Source organism: Chenopodium quinoa, unplaced genomic scaffold (genome assembly GCF_001683475.1).
Source record: "Chenopodium quinoa cultivar QQ74 unplaced genomic scaffold, ASM168347v1, whole genome shotgun sequence".
Taxonomy (NCBI): domain Eukaryota; kingdom Viridiplantae; phylum Streptophyta; class Magnoliopsida; order Caryophyllales; family Amaranthaceae; genus Chenopodium; species Chenopodium quinoa.
In genome coordinates, this window is record NW_018745454.1 from 464393 (window position 1) to 488582 (window position 24190).

Below are 24190 nucleotides of genomic sequence, written 5' to 3' on the forward strand. Positions count from 1 at the left end.
GAAAGGCATGGACGATGAAGAGAAGTTTGGCCTCGACATCCTCGATTGGTGGAAATCACAAACCGTGAAACATCCAATTTTGTCGGCAATGGCTCGTGATATTTTTGCTATCCAAGTCTCCTCCGTTGCCTCCGAAAGAGCTTTTAGTGCGTCGGGACGAGTTTTAGATGATAGAAGAACAAGACTAAAACCCGAAACACTTGAAATGTGTGTTTGCTTCAAGGATTGGTTGGATGCCGAAACTCGTTCTCAAGATCGTACTTATGCACAAAACGACGACTATGAAGGAACGTCGACTTCTTTTAGTTCTCATACTTCTCAATCAACTCAATTGGCGGATGAACTTGAACCTCTAGGAGACGAAGACGAAGACGAAGATGAAGACGAAGGCGAAGGCGAAGACGAAGACGACCAATAATAATTACATGATTACATATTTACATTATACACTATTGTATTCTTTTTGTATTATCGAACTTCGTATTCCGTATAATAAATGAAGTTATTCAATATTCATACACTATTGTACGATTTTTAATTATCATTACTTATTTTGTATTATTGAATTATCGTACATTCGTACCGGCTACCGTCATATAATAAAATAATTTATTCTTCAATTTTTTGTGTTTTCGGATTATCGCACTCGTATTTTTTTTTTATTATATGCATTGTTGTTTTTTGCTAAATTAATAAAATTGTTTTTATTTGTTTAAATAAACTTAAACATAATTATTAATTAGATAAATAATTTATATAACCTAAATTAAAATAAAGTTGTTCAAAAAATGAAAACAAAATATATTAACATTAACATAAACATAAATTAATCACATATATTAAGTTGTACTAAAAAAAATATATATCGTTTAATTCGTTTTTTTTCATTTATTAAAAAAAACAAAAAAAAAAAGGTGGCACGGTTTGGCCCGCGGGCCGGCACGGCACGGCCCGCAAGGCATGTGGGTCGTGCCGTGGGTTGGGGTGTGCCAATTTCAGGCACGACCCTCCGCGGAGCCCACCCCGGCACGACCAGGCACGGCCCGCGGCGGCACGGGCACGACCCGTGCCCATGTTTAATTATGTGCATACCGTTTGTAAAATTCTGCTCCTTCATCTAAGTTATTAAATATCATTCCTAGTGATGGCCTGACATTATCCATTGCCTTGATTGCCTTCATAAGGGGTAACAATAAACATGTATCGAATAAGTAAAAGATATTATAATTGATGATGTAATTAAAAAATACATTAATGGTGTGCTATTGTTAGATACTACAGAGTATGAAATTTTAAGCATTTTTTATTAATGAAATAAAAATTGAATGTATGTACCTATTCCATATAAACACACAAAGACAATAATCAATCAAAGAAAACCCCAAAATCATATACTATCTAGTTAACCACTTGATTTGATATTAACAAAAAAAAAATGCAAACAAACGAACAAGAATTATTCAAGCCAACAATTATCAAGTCTAGGTATTATTAAAAAAATAAAAAAAACAAATACCAGTCCATACCTCAATTGTGATTGAAATTGTTGGTCAAAGCAACAAGATAATACTATTGTAAAGGTGCAATTTTTGTCGTTTTTGCCGATCACATAATTTTTTGGGTATTTTGATTTTTACCACCTTCAAATAACGACTTTATTGAATTTACCACCTCCAAAAAAAAAAGATTTACTTTACCACCTCATAAAAAATAAAACATCAGTTTTACCACCAATCACCTCCAACTAACGGATTCCGTCCATAAATCCGTTAGTGGGGCCTACCTTGCACACGTGTCGTCATATTATTGGGTAAGTTTTAAAAAAAAATTAAAAAAATCCCCATTAATCAACCGGTGTTGCTGCCACCGTCAGGACCCCCACCGCCGACCAGCCACGACCAGCCCCCACCACCTAACCGCTACAACCAGCCCCACCACCGCACCGCACAGCCACAACCACCTTTCCACCAATTTTTATTTATTTTTTTGCTCTGTTTTCTCGAAAGCCACAACAATGGCGTCTCTTCCAATGGAGTTAATCACCTCCATTCTTTTCGATTACCCACTAAATCACTACTTCGCTTCAAATGCGTTTCCAAGGCTTGGCATTCCTTAATCAATCAACAACACCCATTTAATCAGACTTCATCTCGCTCATTCTCTCTCCTCTGACCGTCGTCTTCTTATCCTCAACCATGGAAGTCACCTGGAATCGACTCCATTGAAGTGGGGTTCTGAGCTTGATGCTAAAAACGATTAACAAGGTTTGATTTACCCAATTCTTTTTCTGGTTTTGAGGTTTCGATTTGTGGGTATTGTAATGGATTAATTGCTTTGGTTTGTAGAAATGTTGATGATAATCGATTTCTATCGTTGTTGTTGGTGATTTGGCTTCTTAGTTTTTGGCAGCCACCAAATCCCGACCACCCATAAATCCCCTTCTAATTCCGACCACTCTAAAAACCCTAGCCACCACCAAATTTCGCACTCCTAAAACCCTAACCACCACCTAATTCCGACCACCTCCCTAACCCACACACCAAATTCCGGCCCCTCCTTAGTCACACACAAAATTCCGACCAACCGAGGTAGTTGATTTCGTTGCTGGTTGGTTTACACGGAAGATCGGGGAAGATGAAGAAGAAACGTCAAAAAGGTGGGCCCTACTAACGGATTCGTGGACGGAATCCGTTAGTTGGTGGTAAAATCGATTTTTTGGAAATTTTGTTGGTGGTAAAGTAAATCTTTTTTTTTTTGGAGGTGGTAAATTCAATTAAGTGGTTATTTGAAGGTGGTAAAAGTCAAAATAACCTAATTTTTTGGTCAATTGATCAATTAAAGGAGAATGAAGAGCTTATTGAAAAAAAAGGAACTGAAATAGAAACGTGGGAGGGGGATGAAAGAGAAGGGTGAATTTTTAAATAAATAAATAAATATATATATATATATATATATATATATATATATATATATATATATATATATATAATGAAACAATGCATAAGAGACAATAAATGCTCTCTTCATTTGAAAGTAGTTTGACCAAATAAAATACAAAATTGACACTCAGTAAAGAAAAAAAAACACCTTGTTTATTAACATATTTTATGAAAAAAATTTGCTTTTGTTACGTTACCACAAAAGGGGGTGTTAAACACCGCCATAAAAAAATGATTAAAATCGTCAACATTTCAATGAATAGACCATCATGCCCTTAGTACTTCATCACTATTTTTTCTCTTTCCATTAATCACTAATACCTGGACACCACCACCCTAAGCTGCAATGACCACCACCACCTCGACCGGAGGCGCATCACATCCCTCTCAATGACGACCCACCATATTCTCTCGCGCGTCTGGGATAGTGGTGGTTTTTTTTTTTTTTTTTCAGCAATCACCCAACATAATCTAATAATGTAATACTTGCTTCAAAAAAAATAATACTTCATCCGTCCCCGAAAGAATGCCCCATTTGGTCTAATTTTAGTCCCAAAAAGAATGACCCATTAGCATTAAAATACCTACCAATTTGCAACAATATTTGTGTAAAATTAGCTTCCCCATATAAAATTTTGTTTTTTCATATACTTTTATTACTATCTCTCTCTACTTTTTTGTAAACCCCATGTGAATTTATCTTTCCAATATACTTTTATAGTTTTACCTCTTTTTATTTAACTTTATCAATACCAGAGAAATCAACCCAAAAGGGTTGTTCTTTCGAGGACAGAGGGAGTATTAGGTGGTTGCAAGGGATGGTGAAGTAATAAGGGCAAAATTGTCCATTTACACTAAATGTTGACGTTGATGATAAATTTGAATGGCGGTGTTTAGCGATCCACGAATATAATGGTCAATTATCGGAGAAAGTAATTTGCAGCCAATTACTAATTTTTACGGAGTACTATATTTGGAGCCCTTTCCCTAAATTATGTTGGGAAATTATCTAATTCCCAAATTACAACTATTCTTTTTTTTATTCTCACCATACCGTCCACGTCACCGGTTATGTGGGATTTTTTTTTTTAAAAAACGGGTTTATTAGAAAACCGCTACTTCAAGTAGCGGTTTACATATTAGAAACCGCTACTTGAAGTAGCGGTTTACATATTAGAAACTGCTACTTGAAGTAGCGGTTTGTATTTACTAATTAATTTTTTAATAAAATCACTTTCTCCCCTTCCATTGTAAAATAATTCAGCAGAATCATCCAAAAAGAAAAATAAAATAAAATTCGAACGACACTTCTCAAGTAGCCTTCCAACGCAGCAATCCCTCACGCTGGAAGCCGTTTTCGCCACCATCAACGCATTCCTACAGTTGTTTGCCGACAATGATTGCTGTGAGAATATAACCAGAAACGAGGATATATAAAAGGATTTGTGATTGCCGACACCGATTGCACAGATTATCAAAGGTTTATGGGACTTGGTGATACACCTATTTAAGTACTTGAAGGTTTAATTTTGAGTGATTTACAGATTTTGTTTTTAAAGAAAAACTTACAAAACAAACCCATAAACCACTACTTGAGGGTTCGTTTGGCATCACTATAGTTTTCTGTTTTTTTGGTTTTTTTTTTTTAAAAGTATGTTATATATGCCACATAATAAATAAAAAATTATTTAGACTTTTTAAAATCATGATAATTTTGAAAACTGGCAACAGAAACGTGGAAACACCTTTTTCTTGTTTCCTATTTTTGGTTTTTAGTTTAAAAAAAAAAACAGAAAATTAAAAACCAAAAATGATGCCAAACAAGCCCTGAAGTAGCGGTTTTAATTTCATAAACTGCTACTTGAAGTAGCGATTTGTTGCTAGACCGAGAAAATAAAAAACCGGTTTGTTTTCCTTAGCTAACAATATAATGGGAATTAATAAAAGAGAAGGAGTAACTTGGGAATTAAAAAAACCGGTTTGTTGCTCCTGTATTTGTTCTTCACTTCTTCCTCATTCTCCTCGTCTTCTTCTGCGCAACACAAATTTGGGAAATATTTTCCACCAATTACAAACCCTAAAATTTATAAACATTTGAAGAATCGTAAATTCGCAAAGTCATTCACTGATTACAATGGAAGCCCAGCAACAACAACAGCAATATCATTATCAATATCAACCTCAGACGACTGAAACTTTAACAACTCAATCCTATGATCCTTCTTCCCAGATTCAATCATATGATCACTCTACTCAATCTTACTATGCTGCTTATCAACAACAATATCCAACTAACCCTTACAATCAACCCCAACAACAACAAGATTATTCATCTTATTATTACCCAGATTATTCAGCTTCTTATCAAACTGATCCCAATTTAATTCACCCACCTGGGGTTCCAGTTTCTGTTGATTCTCAACAAACCCATGTTCAAAATCCCCAGAATTTGTATTACCCACATGGGGTTGTTGCCTCTCATCATCCTCCTTCTCAAGGGTATTTGATGGTATGATTTATTTTCATGATATTGTTGAAATTTTGGTTTTGAATTTTGTGTTTTCATGGTGTTTCATTTCTTTTTTGCTGGGATTTCTTGGCTTAAATTTAATTATTGTGATGTTGTTTATATATATATATATATATATATATATATATATATATATATATATATATATATATATATATATATATATATATATATATATATATATATATAGAATTAATCTCTTAGAATTTAAAGACTGGGTAAATGATACTTGTATTAGGACAATGCCATGAAATTAATGTTAAATATAGTATGGTTATGAGTTTAATGTGGTTTAGGTGGAATTGTAATGTCTAGCCAGTAGTCGAAACTTGAAACAATGTCTTCTGTAAGGGCTGAGCTTGTTAATCTCATACGCAGTAATGAAAAATTAGAACTCGGAAGCTTTTCTTTTATATATGTTATATTGAAGTTATTTGTAATAGTAATGGGTTCGATATTGTCTAGTACAGCATTGGAGCCCAGAAATATGCAAAGTCATTAAGCTGGAGATAGGAAGTTGTTTGCTAGGGTGCTTGTTCTGGGGCATAAGGGGGTGTCAGATTGACAGTTGGGGACAATATTAGAACTATGGTCTTTATTAATGGTAAAGTTAGGAAATGTGTCTATTTTTTGATAACATCCTAAATTGTTGAGTACCTCGATATTTTGTGCCTTGTTTCTGGAGAGTCTTGACTTTGATATTATAAGTTGTTAAGATGAATTATCAATTTCTTTCTCTTTTAACCATTACAAGCTATGGCGTAAATAGATGAATTATTTTGGTAAATTATTCCATCAATTTTCCAATTCTTCGTACACCATGTTATATTTAAAGCCTACATACAATATTACAATCAATTGTCTACATGACAACGAGTCAGTAAAGTGCTACTGATGATCAACAGATAACTTAGAAAAAGTTCCTTTTGATCTTTCTGATACATTTGCTGTTAGTTCTGATCAAGCCAGACTGTAATAACTTAAACGACGGTAGAAGTGAGGATTGCTTGTTTTCAAGAGACAAAATACTTGGAAGCAGTATAAAATTATTTGGCATAAAGTGGAATGCATATGGTTGAAACTTTTAACTTTAATGTATCAAAGATTGAAAGAAAAATCCGGAAGGGAAAAAATAAAACCAGGGATTCCCCCATCTGTGATCTGCGTGTCTTTTCAGCACCTCCCACCCTCGCCGGAATTATGTATTTCTTTGGATTTTTTTTTACCTTATATCAGTATATGACTATTGATAGTTTAGGAATATTGCATTTTATTTTGTAGATTCTGGTGCTCCCTTTGGTGGATAAATTTGTGCACATCAAGGTTATGTTTTTAAATTTGATATGTGAGTCAGATAATAGTACCTGTTATACCTCTACAAAGTGGATTCGGTTTATTATATGCCAGTGATAGCTGTGCAGTGCACATTTTGGGCAGTTGGCCATATAATTGGACGTTTATCTCATTCTAATTGAAAGTTATATTTAAGGGCTATAATCATGGGTATTTCTGATCTATGTTCATCCATTTCTTATCTTTTTTTTTCCATTACATTTTGGGAGGGGGTGGGGGGGAGTTTCTCATGACTTGCTGGTGCTATAGTGAACAATTCCGGCACCATTTCACTGTTTGTCTTTCGTGGGAGTTCTACAAGTTTGCCAGTGCTATATGAACAGTTCTGGCAGCATTTCATTGCTTGGATTCGGTTTGTACATATCGCTACAAGTTTTTCGCCTTATTAAGCTAATGTTAGGAACCTACTTTGCATGATTTCGTTCTCCAAGAACTTGTTCCTTATCACTTTGTTTGGCATAGTATTAGTGAGGAAGAAGAAGAGAAAGGAAGGAAAGGAAAAAGAATGGAAGGGAAAGGAGAGGATAGAGATTTAAGTTTCTAACGTTTGGTTTAATGAAAAAAGTGAAGGGAAGAAAGGATTTTGATTAACAGTTTTTAATTCTCTTTCCTCTCAAATTTCTTCAATTTCCTTTCTGTTCTTTTCTACTTAATTCCCCTCTACTAAAAAGGGTCTATATTCTCTTTTGGTGGCCATTGCAATTCTGGATCATTTCAAAATTACTAGTACATGCTAGCAGAATAATTTGAAGGAGCAAGCATGATAAACAAGGGATGGAGTTATCCATATTTTCCTTCCAGTTTTTACTTGTGTGACGACTCTTTCCTTGCAGAACTCTTTGTCACAGGCTGATGCAGGATTGGAGATGTTTTGACATTGATAAATTAGTGAAGTAGGGCTCACTGACAACAATTTTTATCTTACCATTCTATTATTTTTCATTTTTTTTTTTCAATTACTTTCAAGTGGATCACTGGACTGAAAAGTTTCTTTCAATATCGCTGGGCTCACCAAATTCTAAAGGATCACTTGATTTAGGTGTCTATATGACATTTGATAACGATAACACGACATGAATACCTGGACTAGATATTCCTTGGTCAGAATGGTCACTATAGGTTTATTGTGGGTTCATAGTTTTTTTTTTTTTTTTTTTTTTTTTTTTTTTTTTTTTTTTTTTTTTTTCTTGTTTCAGTCTTCTGAAAGTTATGTGTATCTCCTCTTCGTTTGTAGCAATCATCATCAAAATTCAAGACTCATCTTCTACTTGTCTACTACTTCTCTGTATGGACCCAAAGATACAGGTTTAAGTTTTTTTGTATAGCAAAAGGGCAGAATAGATTCTCTTTCGTAGCAACTCTCCTCTATTTTCTAGAAAAAACAAAGTTAATATTATAAGAATAGGTTTATGCGGAGGAATTTTTTTTTTTTTTTGCTTTGCTCTTTGCATGTCATCATAGGTGAGCGTGAGGGATGCTGGGACTATTAAGTTGAGTCTTCAAGGAATTACTAGTGAAGTGGATTACTGAAGCTGTTTGATTTTGGTTGACAGTTGTGGAAAGATTTGAGGTCAAAGACTTGGTCTTTCTATTCTCGATGCAGTTGCCGTCTTTGAAGGTTTAGTTGTATAGATTATGAAGGTTTGGCCAGTTCTGGATACCATACTGTTGATACCTGCTTCAGTATTAAGTCATACACTTTTAAAGGTATTAAGCAATTTTGAAGTTAAGGATGTACTCTATTTTGTGTATAGAGGAGGATTATGCTATGTTTACATTAATATATATGTGGCTATAGACTGAGCAAAGTGCTTGATTTGTCGTTTGGGAGTATAACTATCTGGAGTTTAGTTTGTTTCTGAACGTTTCCTTGAGAAAGCAACTCCAGTTGGTTAACTCCCAAAGGCTGGGCATTTATGTTTAATGTATACTTCACATGAGTGCCTCTACATCTAACCATCCCTGGTTAGTGTAGGAGTATTCAAATTTGATGGCCAACCTGGATGATAGGCGTTGTTCAACGGCAGAGTCCTGGTTTTAGGTCTGCCTTTTGTCCAGACAGGTCTCAAAACATCCTTCCATACAGGGTTAGGCTCTAGTTGCAAATTCTTGACTTTGCAGTTAATTTGCAGCTGGAACCTGGCCTGAAGCTAAACAAATTTCTATTGAATTTTCTTCTTTTGTTTGACCTGGAGCTGACCCCAACTGGCTTAAACAGTCCAAGTCCAGAATCCAGATTACAGATGGCCATCAGTCGATAGGCCTTGCTGGGAGTCAATGGAAGATTGATTGGTTGCTCAAACCTGAAGTAGATTTGTCCCTGGTGCCGGTTGTATAATCTTTCTCTCTCGTACATTAAGTTGAAAACTGAAATTAGTTCTCAAGAAATTGTTGATGATTTTGAGGTAATGAAATTCTTCTTGTATGAGTTCAAGTTTGTGGAATTTTCGAACCGTAGCTGTTTTCTGCTTTCAGTAATTGTTGATATTACTTACTTTTCAGGATAGTTCATAAGCCTCCATTGTATGGATTCTGTTGAACTTGAAATGTAGAGGCAAATAGGCAATACTACTATGAAACAAAGGACCATCCCTTTTGATGGTGTGTCATAATAGATGATTACTTCAAGTTATTAGTTTTATAGGTATGTCAATGTCGTACTTAGATATAGCTTCTTGGTTCTACATATTTGATTTTTGTTACTGTTCTGCCTCCCGTTAGGCCGTTATAACAATGAAACTGCCATACACTTGATATTTGCTGTTGCATGTAGATATATTTTAATCACACATTTTACATTCAGACTCTGTTGCTGCTTGAAAGCGTGGAAAATGTACTTAATTTATTATTGTAATACCATAATTATATTCTAGAATGGATGATTAACATGAAAGTTTCTAACGCAAGATATTTCACTTCAGTTTTTACATAATGATGGTTAATTGGTTTATAGATTATCTTTCCACATCTCATTTTGCTTAGTGATGTTACCGCCATTTAAATACTATTGTGCAACCTCATAATTTTGTATATTAGGCTGGAGGCAGTCAAGCTGTTCGGTCTTTGAGAGGGCGTGGCACTTTTGGTCGTCATGGTAGAGGGAGAGGTGGTGGTCGTGGCAAGCATGGTCAGATTTCAAGGTCATCTGCAATAGCAGCCTCTAGTGGTGCTCAATCAGTGACAGAGGGACAAGCTGGTCCAACCAAGCCACCTCTTCGTATGGCATGGTGTGAAATTTGCAGAACTGATTGTACTACCCTTGAAGTGCTTGAGCAGCATAAGAATGGAAAGCGACATAAGCGAAATTTAAAGGTGCATGAGGAGTTGCAGAATCTAAGCAGACATATAACAATGCAGGATCCTAAATTACCTGTCTCTCAGCCTACACCTGAAATTATTCCGCCACAAAAAGATGTAGGATCCAACTGCATTCCTCCCTTAAATGTGAATGTAGCTATTATTCCTGCAGCTCCAGATAATAAAGTTGAAGCTACTGCAGAAAAGGATACAACTGATAAACCTGAAAGTTCAGGGGCACTACCATCACAGGAGTCAGTCAGGCATGGTCAATTTGGCGGTCGGGGTGGTTTAAAGAGAAGGGTGAGAGGGGGCCGCGGTGGTAAGTGGATGAGAGGCTTTGATGGGTCAAGAAGGGTAGTTGAGCCTCCAAAGCCTAAACAGGCAGTTCCTTTAATATGCAACTTGTGCAATGTGAAATGTGAGTCTCAGGTTGTTTTTGAAAGCCATGTAGCAGGTAAAAAACACCTTGCAAATGTGAAGCGTTTCCAGGGTCATAAAGAGGCACTTGGAGATGGTATTGAGGCGTTATACCCTACTATTGCTAATCTTCCATCGACTGTGATCATTCCCCAAGCCAATCAACAGGGTCCTGACAACGCTCAAGCCCTTGCAACGATGATGCTGAGCCAACAAAATTTGACAGATCCTCAAGCTGCTCATGCAGCTTTGACACAGCTTCTCCATCAACATGGTATTCACGATGCTCAGACTCTTATCACTCAGTTGGTTCCACATTTGCTTGCTCAATCCCCACAAGTACCTGGGGTATTACCTGTCCCAGCAGCTGGATTTGGGATAGATACCCAGCAGAATTTTTTTGAGTCAAGGAGCACATGTTTCTGCTGGAGCTGAGAGCCATAATGTTGCTGTAGGAAATTTAGCTGAGCAGAAAAATGTGTCTAGTAATGTCGAATCCCAAGCCGTCAAACCTGCTGATGCCCCACCTGAAAATGAAGGTCAGAGCTGAGAACGTTCTCTCTGGGCGAAAAAGGAAGCTTTTGTTTCATGACATCATAAACTGTCCAGTTCAGATGGAAGTCGATTTTCACACAGTTGATGTTGTACATTTTGGCCTTTTGTATGTTGCTCCATCTAAGAGTGTGTGCTTCTTGGTGATGTGGGAAATATCTAGGGATAGCCTGATAATGTACACCCTTAGGCTGTTGTCGTTGCCAGCTTGCTGCATTACCCAAGAGTTCATGTTTTTGGGTGCACCAAATAATAGATGGATGCACTTTTAAGTTTCTACTGTTGAATCTAATAGGGGCTGGATGTTTTCCCATTGTGAAATTCCTTTGCAAAAAATTATGTTCGATAGTTTTTTTCTACAATAAAGAAATTAAGATCAGGTGCTTCCAGCTTATTTATGCTAGCTTTTCTTTTGCAAGTCTGATGCTTTGCTTGGTTTATGTAATAATGGTCGTCAAGTAGCCAAAAATAGAATAATTCCCTATCTAATTGAGGGAGGTTGTGACCAGCTGCATGCGATGAAACTTGAACTTGAACTACGTCTTGCATTTAACATCATAATTTATGTTATTGTTACGTACAATCACTTTACACCTTCTAAATCTTATTGTTACATATAATGTATGTGAGATGATTTTAAACACTTGAATGTAATATCTTAGTTACCACCTTAAAGATGAGTAATTAGGTTTATGTAGAATTGACTAAAATAATCTAAGTAGAAAGATATCGCGAGAGAGTAGCTGTCAATAATCAACTAAATCAAATTCTGTCAAGGCTATGATATCTCGGGAAAGTGTTTCATAAGTATATGTTTAAACCCTATTAAAAGAAACTAATATTCTGGTTAAATGAGGAAATGACATTTTGGACTCCACGAACATGAAAAAAAAAAAAAAAAAAAAGGAATTAGATCTATTAACATGCAAAAAAATAGGAATTAGAGAGCTATTAACATTACTATCATTTTTTAACCAAAATTAAACAACATAAAATTACAATATTACCCTAAAATTTGCACAATCTATGCTTGATTTCTTTGAGGTCCATACCCCTTATTGTCCCCTTCATTTCATTTCTTGTTCTCGTTCCCTAATTTTCATTTTCAATGGCAATTCAAATAATACCTCTCCAACCGTTAATACCCTACAAATTCCAACCTTCCCTCCAATTCCAAGTACCCAATTCCTCAACCTTGTTTAATCTTCAAAATAAAATCACCAATTTCTCAACTTCTTCTCTGCAAATATCATGTAAATCCCTTAATTTTAATGGTGCTACAATAAGAGGGTCAGTGCCCTTGAGCAATGAAATTCCCCCAAATGCCCTTCGTAGAAAACAAGACCCACTTTGGAGAGGAGGTTTCAGCTTAGGGGTAGATTTGGGATTGTCTAATACTGGCCTTGCCATTAGCAAAGGCTTCTCCTTTCGACCTTTATCTGTAAATCCCCAGCTTTTTCCTGCGAATTTCTGTTTTTAATTTCTGGGTTTTATTTAATTTTTGTATTTATTCATGGTTCTTTTTTTTTTTTTTTTTTTCAGGTGTTGAATTTAAGAGGGCAGAAGCTTGAGCTTCAACTTATTGATATTGCAGAAAAAGAGGTGATTTTTGTGGGGTTTTAAAGGGTTTTGTTATTAACTTCATAATTTTTCAGTTATTGTTTAAGTTTGATTATATAAAATTGTAGGAAGTAGATGAATTTATAATTGGATTGCCAAAGTCAAGTGATGGCAATGAGACCCCTCAATCCAACAAAGTTCGTAGTGTTGCTGGAAGGTTAGCTGTCAGGGCTGCTGAGAGGTATTATTTTCATTTATTCATATTCTTATTTTAGTGTACTAAGGAGCCACAAAGGAAAATGATGTGAATAAGATTCGATAAGTTCTTGTCGTCTTAAGACGTTAATCAAGTAAGATAATTGACATCCACAATGTATCAAATTTTAAACCAGCTTATTTAATGATGGTTTTTGACACCAATTTGTTAAAAATATTTTTGGATGTTACATTTGCTATTATGTTGAAATGGGTTTTGTTACAATTCAAATATAGTGTGGTCATATTTAGAGCTGTCAATTCGGGCAACGGGTCGGGTTTGGGTCGGCTAAGAGTGGGTCGGGTCAATTCGGATTAATTCCATAACCTATGCGGGTTGGGTTTGAGTTGGGTAATGCCTGAGTTGGGTCACATCGGGTCATACTTCTTATCGGGTTTGGGTCGGGTTTAGGTCAGGCTAATAACAGGTCAAGTTACATTCGGGTCGGGTGATATATAGGTGGGTTTAATTCGGGTTTTCACGGGTTAAAACGGACTAGGGTAATTCTCGGGTTCGAGTCGGGTTCGGTTCAAGTCAATAATTTACGGGTTAGAATCAGGTCGGGTCATTCTCGGGTTTGAGTCAGGTTCGGTTCAAGTCAATAATTTGCGGGTTATAATTAGGTTGGGTCATTTTCAAGTAGGGTCATTCTCAAGTTCAAGTCAATAATTTGCGGGTTATAATCAGGTTGGGTCATTTCCAAGTCGGGTCATTCTCGGATTTAGGTCAGGTTATGTTCAAATCATTTCCAAGTCAGATCATATTCAAGTTCAACTAACTATAAATAGATAATTATCATTTTTATCAAGCTAATTATTTCCTTTGACTATAATATATATGACAATATACTAAGGAATTATAGTCTATAATTTAGAAAGATAATTATCTTCTTTGACTATACAACAAATATATACTATATTTAGGGGTGTTCAAATCCGGGTACCCGAATTCCCGGATCTTCGGGTATTTAGGAACTCGGCCCATGACCTGACTCGAGAAACTCGGGTACCCGGATTTTCCGGGTCGGGTCACAGGGTACCCAAAATTTATAATTCTGCCTGCTAATTTTTTTTTTTAATGGAAATAGGAAATTAACCAAATACAACAAAGCCTGAAATACATCTTGCCCATACTAAGTTGAGTAGTACAAAGTTTGCACATTTGAATTACAAATAATAAATAAATATAAATTAAATCTTAAAATGTGAAACAAACCCACCATAACCACCAAAATTATGTTTTTTGCAATGGCTTCCACTGCCACAACAAGTCAACAAAGCCCAAACAAAAAAAAAATCAACAATATCCAAATAATATTACAAATACTACAACCTCAACAATGCTAATTTAATAAAAAAAACTCATTTCAATGAAAACCAAAGCATTTAAACAAATTCGTTCAAATAAAGCTGAGGTATATGACTTGATTTCAATGGTGGCTTTGTGTTGCGCCGCTACCGCTGTTGTCCATTGGAGAAGATAGTGGGTTAAGGAACTTATTTGTATAAAGAAATAGGAGAGTTTGGATGTCTAGATCTAGGAATGAAAAAAGAAAATTGAAGAAATAAGGAGGGTTGGGCGGTTGCTTGGAGAAGGAGAAGGTAAACATGTGTATTTTATAAAACAAAACCCTACAAAAGGCTAAAAGTGACTATATATGTCACGCACTGGCACACCTTAGTTGGTACAACCCAAAAATAAAAAATATGAAATATAGGTTCTCGGGTCAGCGGGTACCCGTCAAATGAATAAGACGGCCCATGTCCCGGCCCAATTTCTGGCAAATTTATCGGGTCGGGTACCCGGCCCGTTAATTTTGAAAAAAATAGAAAAATACCCGGTTAAAATGAGCCGGGTCAGCGGGTCATCGGGTCGGGTCACTCGGGTCGGGTATTTTTGAACACCCCTAACTAAATTTAACTCTTAAATTTGAGGATGATGCTCCTTTCTTTTGCTAGCCTGAACCGACTTGGTTTCCCTAGATAAAATGCTTTAATCAACAATAATAAGGTGATCCAAATTGCAATTAAGGTCATTTGAAATCGGGTTAGGAACAATTTTAGTTGAATTTAGGTCGGGTCAATAACAAGTCGTGTTAATTTTGAGTCGAGTTAGTAACAGATCAGGTTGAATTTTTTGGTTAGGTGTAAAATTCGGGTCGAGTCAATAATATGTCGGGTTGAATTTAGGTGAGATCAATAACAAGTCAGGTTGATTTCGGGTCGGGTTTGTAACAGGTTGGGTTAAATTCGGGTCAGTATGGAACGGGTCGGGCTGAATTCAGTCAGGTTAGTAACAAGTCGAGTTAAATTCGGGTTTTGACGGGTTAAAATGGGTTAGGGTCAATTTCAGTTCAAGTCAGGTTCAGTGCAAATTATTTAAATTGGCCGTTGTAAACCGCTAAATCGGTGCAAGTTGTAAACCGATAAATTGGCCGTTTAACAGCAAATTGGATGGTTTCACACAATCCACACACCCAACTGGACTCCCGTAGGATATTAAGGACCATGGTAAACATTTCGGCAATTTTTATTTTCGGGCAAAAAAAAAACAAAAAAATTCCAAAATTGAAGGCTAATATCCACGCTTTTTAAGAAATTTTGGAGGTTTCGAGCCCGATGTCGAAAAGTCTTGAAATTCTTGGTAAAACATCTCGGGGTCATATAATGTCGTTTGGAAACATATATGATCATTATTTGTTATCATAAATGTTCGTGGTAGGCTTGAATTAATGAAATCGGTGTAAGTTGTAAACCGGTAAATTGGTCGTTTAAAGGCGAATTAGATGGTTCCACCCATCCAATTGGACTCCCCGAGGGTATTAGGGACCATGGTAAACATTTCGGCAATTTTTATATCCAGGCAAAAAAAAGTCAAAAAATTCCAAAATTTAAGGTGTCGAAAAGCATTGAAATTTTAGGGGATACATCTCGGGGTCATTTAATGTCGTTTGGAACCATATATGATTATTATATGTTGTCATAAATGTTCGTGGTAGGCTTAAGTTAATGAAATCGGTGCAAGTTGTAAACCGGTAAATTGGTTTATTAAAGGCAAATTGGATAGTTCCACCCAGCCAATTGGACTCCCGGAGGATATTAGGGATCAAGGTAAACATTTCGGCAATTTTTATTTCTGAACGGAAAAAAGTAAAAAAATTCCAAAATAAAAGACATATCCACGCTTTTTAAGAAGTTTTGGAGGTTTTAGGGCCTGGTGTCGAAAAGTCTTGAATTTCTAGGTGATACATCTCGGTGTCATACAATGCCATTTGGAACCATATATGATCATTATTTGTTGTCATAAATCGGTGCAAGTAGTAAACCGGTAAATTGGTCGTTTAAAGGAAAATTGAGGGGTTCCACCACCTAATAGGACTCGCAGACGGTATTAGGGATCATGGTAAACATTTCGCCAATTTTTATTTTCTAGAGAAAAAAGTCAATAATTAAACAATGGAAGGCTAATATCCAAGCTTTTTGAGAAATTTTTGAGGATTGGGGCCGGTGTTAAAAAGTTTGGAAATTCTAGGGGATACATCTCGGGGTTATATAATGCCGTTTGGAGCGATTTATGATCATTATATGTTGTCATAAATGTTTGTGGTAGGCTTGATTTAATGAAATTGGTGCTATTTGTAAAACGGTAAATTGCTCGTTCAAAGGCAAATTGGATGGTTCAACCATACCAATTAGACTTTCGGAGCGTATAAGGGAACCATAGTAAAAATTTCGACAATTTTTATTTTCGGGCAAAAAAGAGTCAAAAAAATCCAAAATTGAAGGCTCATTTCCCCGCTTTTTGAGAAATTTTGGAGGTTTCGGGACACAGTGTCGAAAAGCCTTGAGATTTTAGAGAATACATCTCGGGGTCATATAATGATGTTTGGAACCATATATGATCATTATATATTGTCATAAATGTTCGTGGTAAGATTGAGTTGATGAAATCGGTGCAAGTTGTAAATTGGTAAATTGGCCGTTTAAAGTCAAATTGGATGGTTCCATCCACCCAATTGGACTATTAGAGGGTATTAAGGACCACGGTAAGTATTTCGGCAATTTTTATTTTCGGGCGAAAAAAAGTAAAAAAAATTCATATATTGAAGACTTATATTCACGCTTTTTGAGAAATTTTTTATGTTTCGGGTCACGGTGTCGAAAACCTTGAGATTTTAGTAAATACATCTCAGGGGTCATATAATGACGTTTGGTACCATAGATGATCATTATATTTTGTCATAAATGTTCGTGGTAGGCTTGAATTAATGAAATCGGTGCAATTTGTAAATCGGTAAATTGGCCATTTAAAGGCAAATTGGATGGTTTTACCCATCGAATTGGAATCCCGAAGGATATTAGTGACCATGGTAAACATTTCGGCAATTTTTTTTTTCGGACGAAAAACAGTCTAAAAATTCTAAAATTGAAACCATCCACGCTTTTTGTGAAAATTTAGAGATTTTGAAACACGGTGCTGAAAAATCTTGAAAAGTTAAGGGATACATCTCGGGGTCATGTAATGCCGTTTGGAATCATATATAATCATTATATGTTGTCATAAATGTTTGTGGTATGCTTGATTAAATGAAATTGATGCAAGTTGTATACCGACAAATTGGCCTTTTAAAGGCAAATTGGATGGTTCTATTAACCCAATTGGACTCCTAGAGTGTACTAGAGACCATAGTAAACAACTTCGCCAATTTTTATTTTCGGGAAAAAACAAAAGTAAAAAAACTCCAAAATTAAAAGCTAATATTTACATTTTTTGAGAAATTTTGGAGGTTTAGGACCTAGTTTATAAAAGTTTTGAAATTCAAGTTGATATATAACGGAGTCATATAATGCCGTTTGGAAACATTTATGATCATTATATGTTGTCATAAATGTTCGTGGTAGACTTGATTTAATGAAATCGGTGCAAGTTATAAACCGCTAATTGGCCGATTAAAAGAAAATTAAATAGTTCAATCTACTCAATTGGACTCCCGGTGGGTATTAGCAACCATGATAAAAATTTCGGCAATTTTAATTACGGGCGAAAAAAAGTCAAAAAATTCAAAAATTAAAGGCTTATATCCATGTTTTTTGAGAAATTTTGGAGGTTTCGGTCACGGTGTCGAAAAAACTTGAGATTTTAGGAAATACATCTCGGGGGTCATATAATGACGTTTAGAACCATAGATTATCATTATATGTTCTTATAAATATTCGTGGTAGGCTTGAGTTAATGAAATCGGTGCATGTTGTAAATCGGTAAATTGGTCGTTCAAAGACAAATTGGAAGGTTCCTCCCACTGAATTGGACTTCCGAAGGGTATTAGTGACCATGGTAAACATTTCGGTAATTTTTATTTCCGGGCGAAAAAAAGTCTAAAAGTCTAATATTGAAACCTAATATCCACGCTTTTTGAGAAAATTTAGAGATTTTGAAACCCGGTGACGAAAAGTTAAGGGATACATCTCGGGGTCATGTAATGCCGTCTGGAATCATATATAATCATTATATGTTGTCATAAATGTTCGTGGTAGGTTTGATTAAATGAAATCTATGCAAGTTGTATACCGGTAAATTGGCCGTTTAAAGGCAAATTGGATGGTTCCATCCACCCAATTGGACTTCCGGAGTGTATTAGGGAACATGGTAAATAATTCGGAAAATTTTATTTACAGGCAAAACAAAAGTAAAAAAAACTCCAAAATTGAAGGCGTATCCACACTTTTTGCGAAATTTTGGAGGTTTTGGGGCCTGGTTTAGAAAAGTCTTGAAATTCTAAGTTATGTATCACGGAGTCGTATAATGTCGTTTGGAACCATTTATGATCATTATATGTTGTCATAAATGTTCGTGGTAGGCTTGATTTAATGAAATCGGTGCAAGTTGTAAACCGTAATTGACCATTTAAAAGAAAATTGGATTGTTCAACCCACTCGATCGGACTCCTGGTGGGTTTTAGCGACCATGGTCAAAATTTCGGCAATTTTTATTTGCAGGCGAAAATAAGTAAAAAAATTCAAAAATTGAAGGCTTATATCCACGCTTTTTGAGAAATTTTGGAGGTTTCGGGTCACGGTGTCAAAAAAACTTGAGATTTCAGGAAATACATCTCGGGGGTCATATAATGACGTTTTGAACCATAAATGATCATTATATGTTGTCATAAATGTTCGTAGTAGGCTTAAGTTAATGAAATCGGTGCAAGTTGTAAATCGGTAAATTAGTCGTTTAAAGGCAAATTGGATGGTTCCTCCCCCCGAATTGGACTCCCGAAGGGTATTAGTGACCATGGCAAACATTTCGTCAATTTTTATTTCCAGGCGAAAAAAAAAGTCTAAAAATTCTAAAATTAAAACCTAATATCCACGCTTTTTGAGAAAAATTTGGAGATTTTGAAACCCGGTGTCGTAAAGCCTCGAAAAGTTAAGAGATACATCTCGGGATCATATAATGCCGTTTGGAATCATATTTAATCATTATATGTTGTCATAAATGTTCGTTGTATGCTTGATTAAATGAAATAGGTGCAAGTTGTATATCGGTAATTTGGCCGTTTAAAGGCAAATTGTATGGTTCCATCCACCCAATTGGACTCCCGGAGTGTATTAGGGACCATGGTAAACAATTCAACAATTTTTATTTTCGGGCAAAATAAAAGTAAAAAAAAACTCCAAAATTGAAGGCTAATATCCATACTTTTTGAGAAATTTTGGAGGTTTCGAGGCCCGGTTTCGAAAAGCATTGAAATTCTCGGTGATATATCACGGAGTCATATAATGTCGTTTGGAACCATATATGATCATTTTTTGTTGTAATAAATGTTCGTGGTAGACTTGAGTTAATGAAATCGGTGCAAGTTGTAAACCGGTAAATTGGTCGCTCAAAGGCAAATTGGAGGGTTCTACCCACCTAATTGGAATCTTGTAAGGTATTAGGGACAATGGTAAACATTTTGTCAATTTTTATTTCCGAATTAAAATAAATCAAAATATTCTAAAATTGGAGTCATATTCACGCTTTTTGGAAATTTTGGAGGTTTCGGGGTCTGATGACGAAAAGACTCGAGATTTTAGGGGATACATCTCGAGGTCATATTATGCCGTTTGGAACCATATGTAACCATTATGTGTTGTCATAAATGTTCGTGGTAGGCTTGAATTAATGAAATCAGTACTGGTTTTAAATTGGTAAATTAGCCGTTTAAAGGCAAATTTGTTGATTCCACCTACCCAATTGGACCCCCGAAGGGTATTAGTGACCATGGTAAACGTTTCGGCAATTTTTATTTCCGGGCGAAAAAAAATCTAAAAATTAAAAAATAGAAGGCTAATATCCACGATTTTTGAGAAATTTTAGAGTATTCGGGGCCCGGTGTTTAAAAGTCTTGAAATTCTAAGGAATACATCTTGTGGTCATATAATGTCGTTTGGACCCATATATGATCATTATTTGTTGTCATAAATGTTCGTGGTAGACTTGAGTTAATGAAATCGGTGCAGGTTGTAAACCGATAAATTGGTCGTTTAATGAAAAATTGGATGGTTTCCTCCACCCAATTGGACTCTCGGGGGGTATTAGGGACCATGGTAAAAATTTCGGCAATTTTTATATCCGGGCGAAAAAAGTCATAAAATTCCAAAATTAAAGGCTAATATACACGCATTTTGAGAAATTTCGAATGTTTCGGCGCCCGTTGTCGAAAAGCATTGAGATTTTAGGGGGATACATATCGGGGTCATATAATGTTGTTTGGAACCATATATGATCATTATATGTTGTCATAAATGTTCGTGGAAGGCTTTATTTAATGAAATCGGTGCAAGTTGTAAACTGGTAAATTGACCGTTTAAAGGAAAATTGGATAGTTCAACCCACCCAATTGGACTCTCGAAGGGCATTAGGGACCATGGAAAACATTTCGGCTTTTTTTAATATCCGGGCGAAAAAAAGTCAAAAAATTCAAATATTGAAGGTTAATATCCATGTTTTTTGAGAAATTTCGAATGTTTCGGGGCCCTGTGTCAAAATAATTGAGATTTTAGGGGATACATCTCGGGGTCATATAATGCCGTTTGGAAGCATATATGATCATTATATGCTGTCATAAATGTTCGTGGTGGCATTGAGTTTATGAAATCGGTGCAAGTTGTAAACCGGTAAATTGGTCAATTAAAGGCAAATTGGATGGTTCCACCCATCCAATTGGACTCACGGAGGGTATTAGGTACCATGGTAAATATTTCGACAATTTTTATTTGCGGGCGAAAAAAAAGTAAAAAAATTCCAAAATTGAAGGCTAATATCCACGCTTTTTGAGAAATTTCGAAGGTTTTGGGCCTGGTGTCGAAAAGCATTGAGATTTTAGGTGGTACATCTCGGGGTCATATAATGCCGTTTGGAACCGTATATGATCATTATTTGTTGTCATAAATGTTCGTGGTAGGCTTGAGTTAATGAAATCGGTGCAAGTTGTAAACTGGTAAATTGGTCGATTAAAGGCAAATTGGATGGTTCCACCCAGTCTATTGAACTCCTGGAGGGTATTAAGGTCCATGGTAAACATTTCGGCAATTTTTATTCTCAGGTTTGGTTCAAATTAATAATTTGCGGGTTATAATCAGGTCGGGTAATTCTCGGGTTTGAGTCGTGTTCGGTTGAAATCAATAATTTGCGGGTTATAATCAGATTGAGTCATTTTCAAGTAAGATCATTCTCGCGTTTAAGTCGGGTTCGGTTCAAGTCAATAATTTGCGGGTTATAATCCGGTTGGGTCATTTTCATGTCGGGTCATTCTCAGATTCAAGTCGGGTTATGTTCAAGTCTATAATTTGCTGGTTACAATCAAGTCGGGTCAATTCCAAGTGAGGTCATATTCGGGTTCAACTACCTATAATAGATAATTATCATTTTTATCAAGCTAATTAGTTTCTTTGATTATAATATATATGGCAATATACGAGGAAACTATAGTCTATAATTTAGGAAGATAATTATCTCCTTTGACCATACAACAAATATATGTTGTATTTAACTCTTAAATTTGAGGATGATGTTCCTTTCACCCTAGACAAAATGTTTTGATCAACAATAATAAGGTGCTGTAAATTGCATTTAAGGTGATTTGAAATCTGGTTAGGAACTATTTGGGTTGAATTTAGGTTGGGTCAATAATAAGTCGTGTTGATTTCGAGTCGAGTTAGTAACAGATTGGGTTGAATTTTTGGGTCGGGTTAGTAATAGGTCTGGTAAAATTCGGGTCGGTTTAATAACAAGTCAAGTTGAATTCGGGGCGGGTCAATAACAAGTCGGGTTGATTTCGGGTCGGGTTTGTAATAGGTTGGGTTAAATTCGGGTCAGGTTAGGAACAAGTCGGGTTGAATTCAGGCCAGGTTAGTAAAAAGTCGGGTTAAATTCGGGTTTTGACAAGTTAAAATGGGTTTGGGTCAATTTCGGTTCAAGTCGGGTTGGGTTCAGGTAAATAAATTACGGGTTACATTCGGGTCAGGTCATCTTCAAGTCAGTTCATGTTCGGGTTCAGGTCTCACATACTCGGGTCAACTCGGGTTTAGGGTTGGTTTCAGGTCGAGCCAGTTCAGGTTTGGGTCACCATTTTTTCAGGTTTAGATGGGTCGTTTAATAAACGGGTTTGAGTCGGTGTTTCGGATCGGGTCAACTTTTGACAGTTCTAGTCGTATTGTAATGAATTTTGTAGATAGATTATTTTGTTGATGAGTTATATTCATTCTATTACACTTTTCTTTTGTGTGATTGTGTTAGTCTTAGTGTCAGTGTTAGTGTTACTTGAGAGATCAAGGGGAGCCAAATGGTGACCTTAATTTTTCTAGTCCGTATCGAACTGGGTTGCACTAGTAATCTTTGGTGAAGGGGTGTGTTATATCCTATTCAGCTTATAATAAATCGAGTACATATCAATTAAGGACTGGAAATCAGTAATATGCTATAAATATTACGGAATACGGTATTTTCATTCATTTTGATGATGTATATGTTGTTGCAGTCTTTGCAGAGGTCTTATGTTGCTTAAACTTGTCTGGGATTCATTGATTTTGGCTTTGAACAACATTCTGACTCGAGTTAGGAGCTGTGCTTAGCTGTTGATAATCTTTTATTCTGTTAGCTCAAAACTTACAGCTGACATATCGGGATGGTGTATTTGTACTGATTCTTTGTGGCTGAGAGAAGTTGATGACTTATTGACACTCTTTTTGTGATATGAAGGGGCTGGAGGGTTTATCTGCAGGATGAATATGGCACATCAGTCGAAGCAATGGATCGAATGATCAACCTGTGAGTTTTTTGCTACTATGCCTTATGTGTGAGATACAGGGCACTATTTTCTTTCCACATAAATTTGTAATTCCCATGTATTAACTGGTACTCTTTGACTCCTTCAGGGGTGTCAACAAGTCTGCACGTCATGGAAAAATCGATGCTTATGCTGCAATGGTACAGTTTACAACATTTTATTGCCTTCCTATATTCTTTTAATCTTTTTCCATCCTTCACTTTGATCTTCAGTGACCAGATCAATGTTTTGTTGCTAATTAGAGACTATATAACTACTACGTATTTTTCTATGCAAAAAACACCTCTATTTTTGATTGATCGCATACAAGCCCTTTTAGGAATAAGGTTTTGGTGTTGTTGCTGTTGTATAATTAATTTATCGCATATCTTACTCCATTGTTTTACATCAAATAGATGGTGTTGGAGAGATATTTCACCAAGTCTGGTGAAGGAACTGAACTTGTATGGCCAAAGCAATTGGAATTACAAGAAAAGATTCGGAAGGGTCCGCCAGAAGATGATGATGGTTTTTTCTTTTGAAATGTAGCATATTGTGAAGCACTCCCACAACTTAAATACACACACCGGCCAGTTTATGTGAACAGACTCATACTGCCTTGAAGGCGGAAAGCAGAATAGAGGTATATCTACAAATTCAGATTCATTTGTTATGTATATTTTAGACAAGAAAGATTGATATCCTGCATAAACGAGTTTTCTGTATAATCTTGTGCATTTTTTCATTTGAGCGTTGTCCACTGCTTTTGTATGTGATTTTAGTATGCAATTGGTTCATTTCTATACTTCTATGGACTAATGCTTGTAATTTTATGCCTACTAATATTCGCATAAATTGATCCATGTAACTGTATTAACGAAACATGTGACGTATTACTTGTTACAAAATTTTGCTAATCCTTTTCTATGAGCCCATTAATAATGTTTTTACAAAATACCGAGTAATACATAAAATTC

General features: G+C 35.9%; 2 protein-coding genes across 2 annotated transcripts; both read left to right on the plus strand.

Moving 5' to 3' along the window:
• Positions 1–4879: 4879 nt before the first annotated feature.
• LOC110714582 lies at positions 4880–11509 on the plus strand. The gene is made up of 2 exons (XM_021893123.1): positions 4880–5448; positions 9859–11509. Exons 1-2 carry the CDS (start codon positions 5074–5076, stop codon positions 10972–10974), a joined length of 1491 nt encoding a protein of 496 aa, XP_021748815.1. The 5' UTR covers positions 4880–5073; the 3' UTR covers positions 10975–11509.
• A 241-nt stretch (positions 11510–11750) lies between these two features.
• LOC110714583 (putative pre-16S rRNA nuclease) lies at positions 11751–24112 on the plus strand. The gene is made up of 6 exons (XM_021893124.1): positions 11751–12532; positions 12634–12693; positions 12780–12892; positions 23147–23215; positions 23323–23374; positions 23630–24112. Exons 1-6 carry the CDS (start codon positions 12200–12202, stop codon positions 23753–23755), a joined length of 753 nt encoding a protein of 250 aa, XP_021748816.1. The 5' UTR covers positions 11751–12199; the 3' UTR covers positions 23756–24112.
• The last annotated feature ends 78 nt before the right edge of the window (positions 24113–24190 follow it).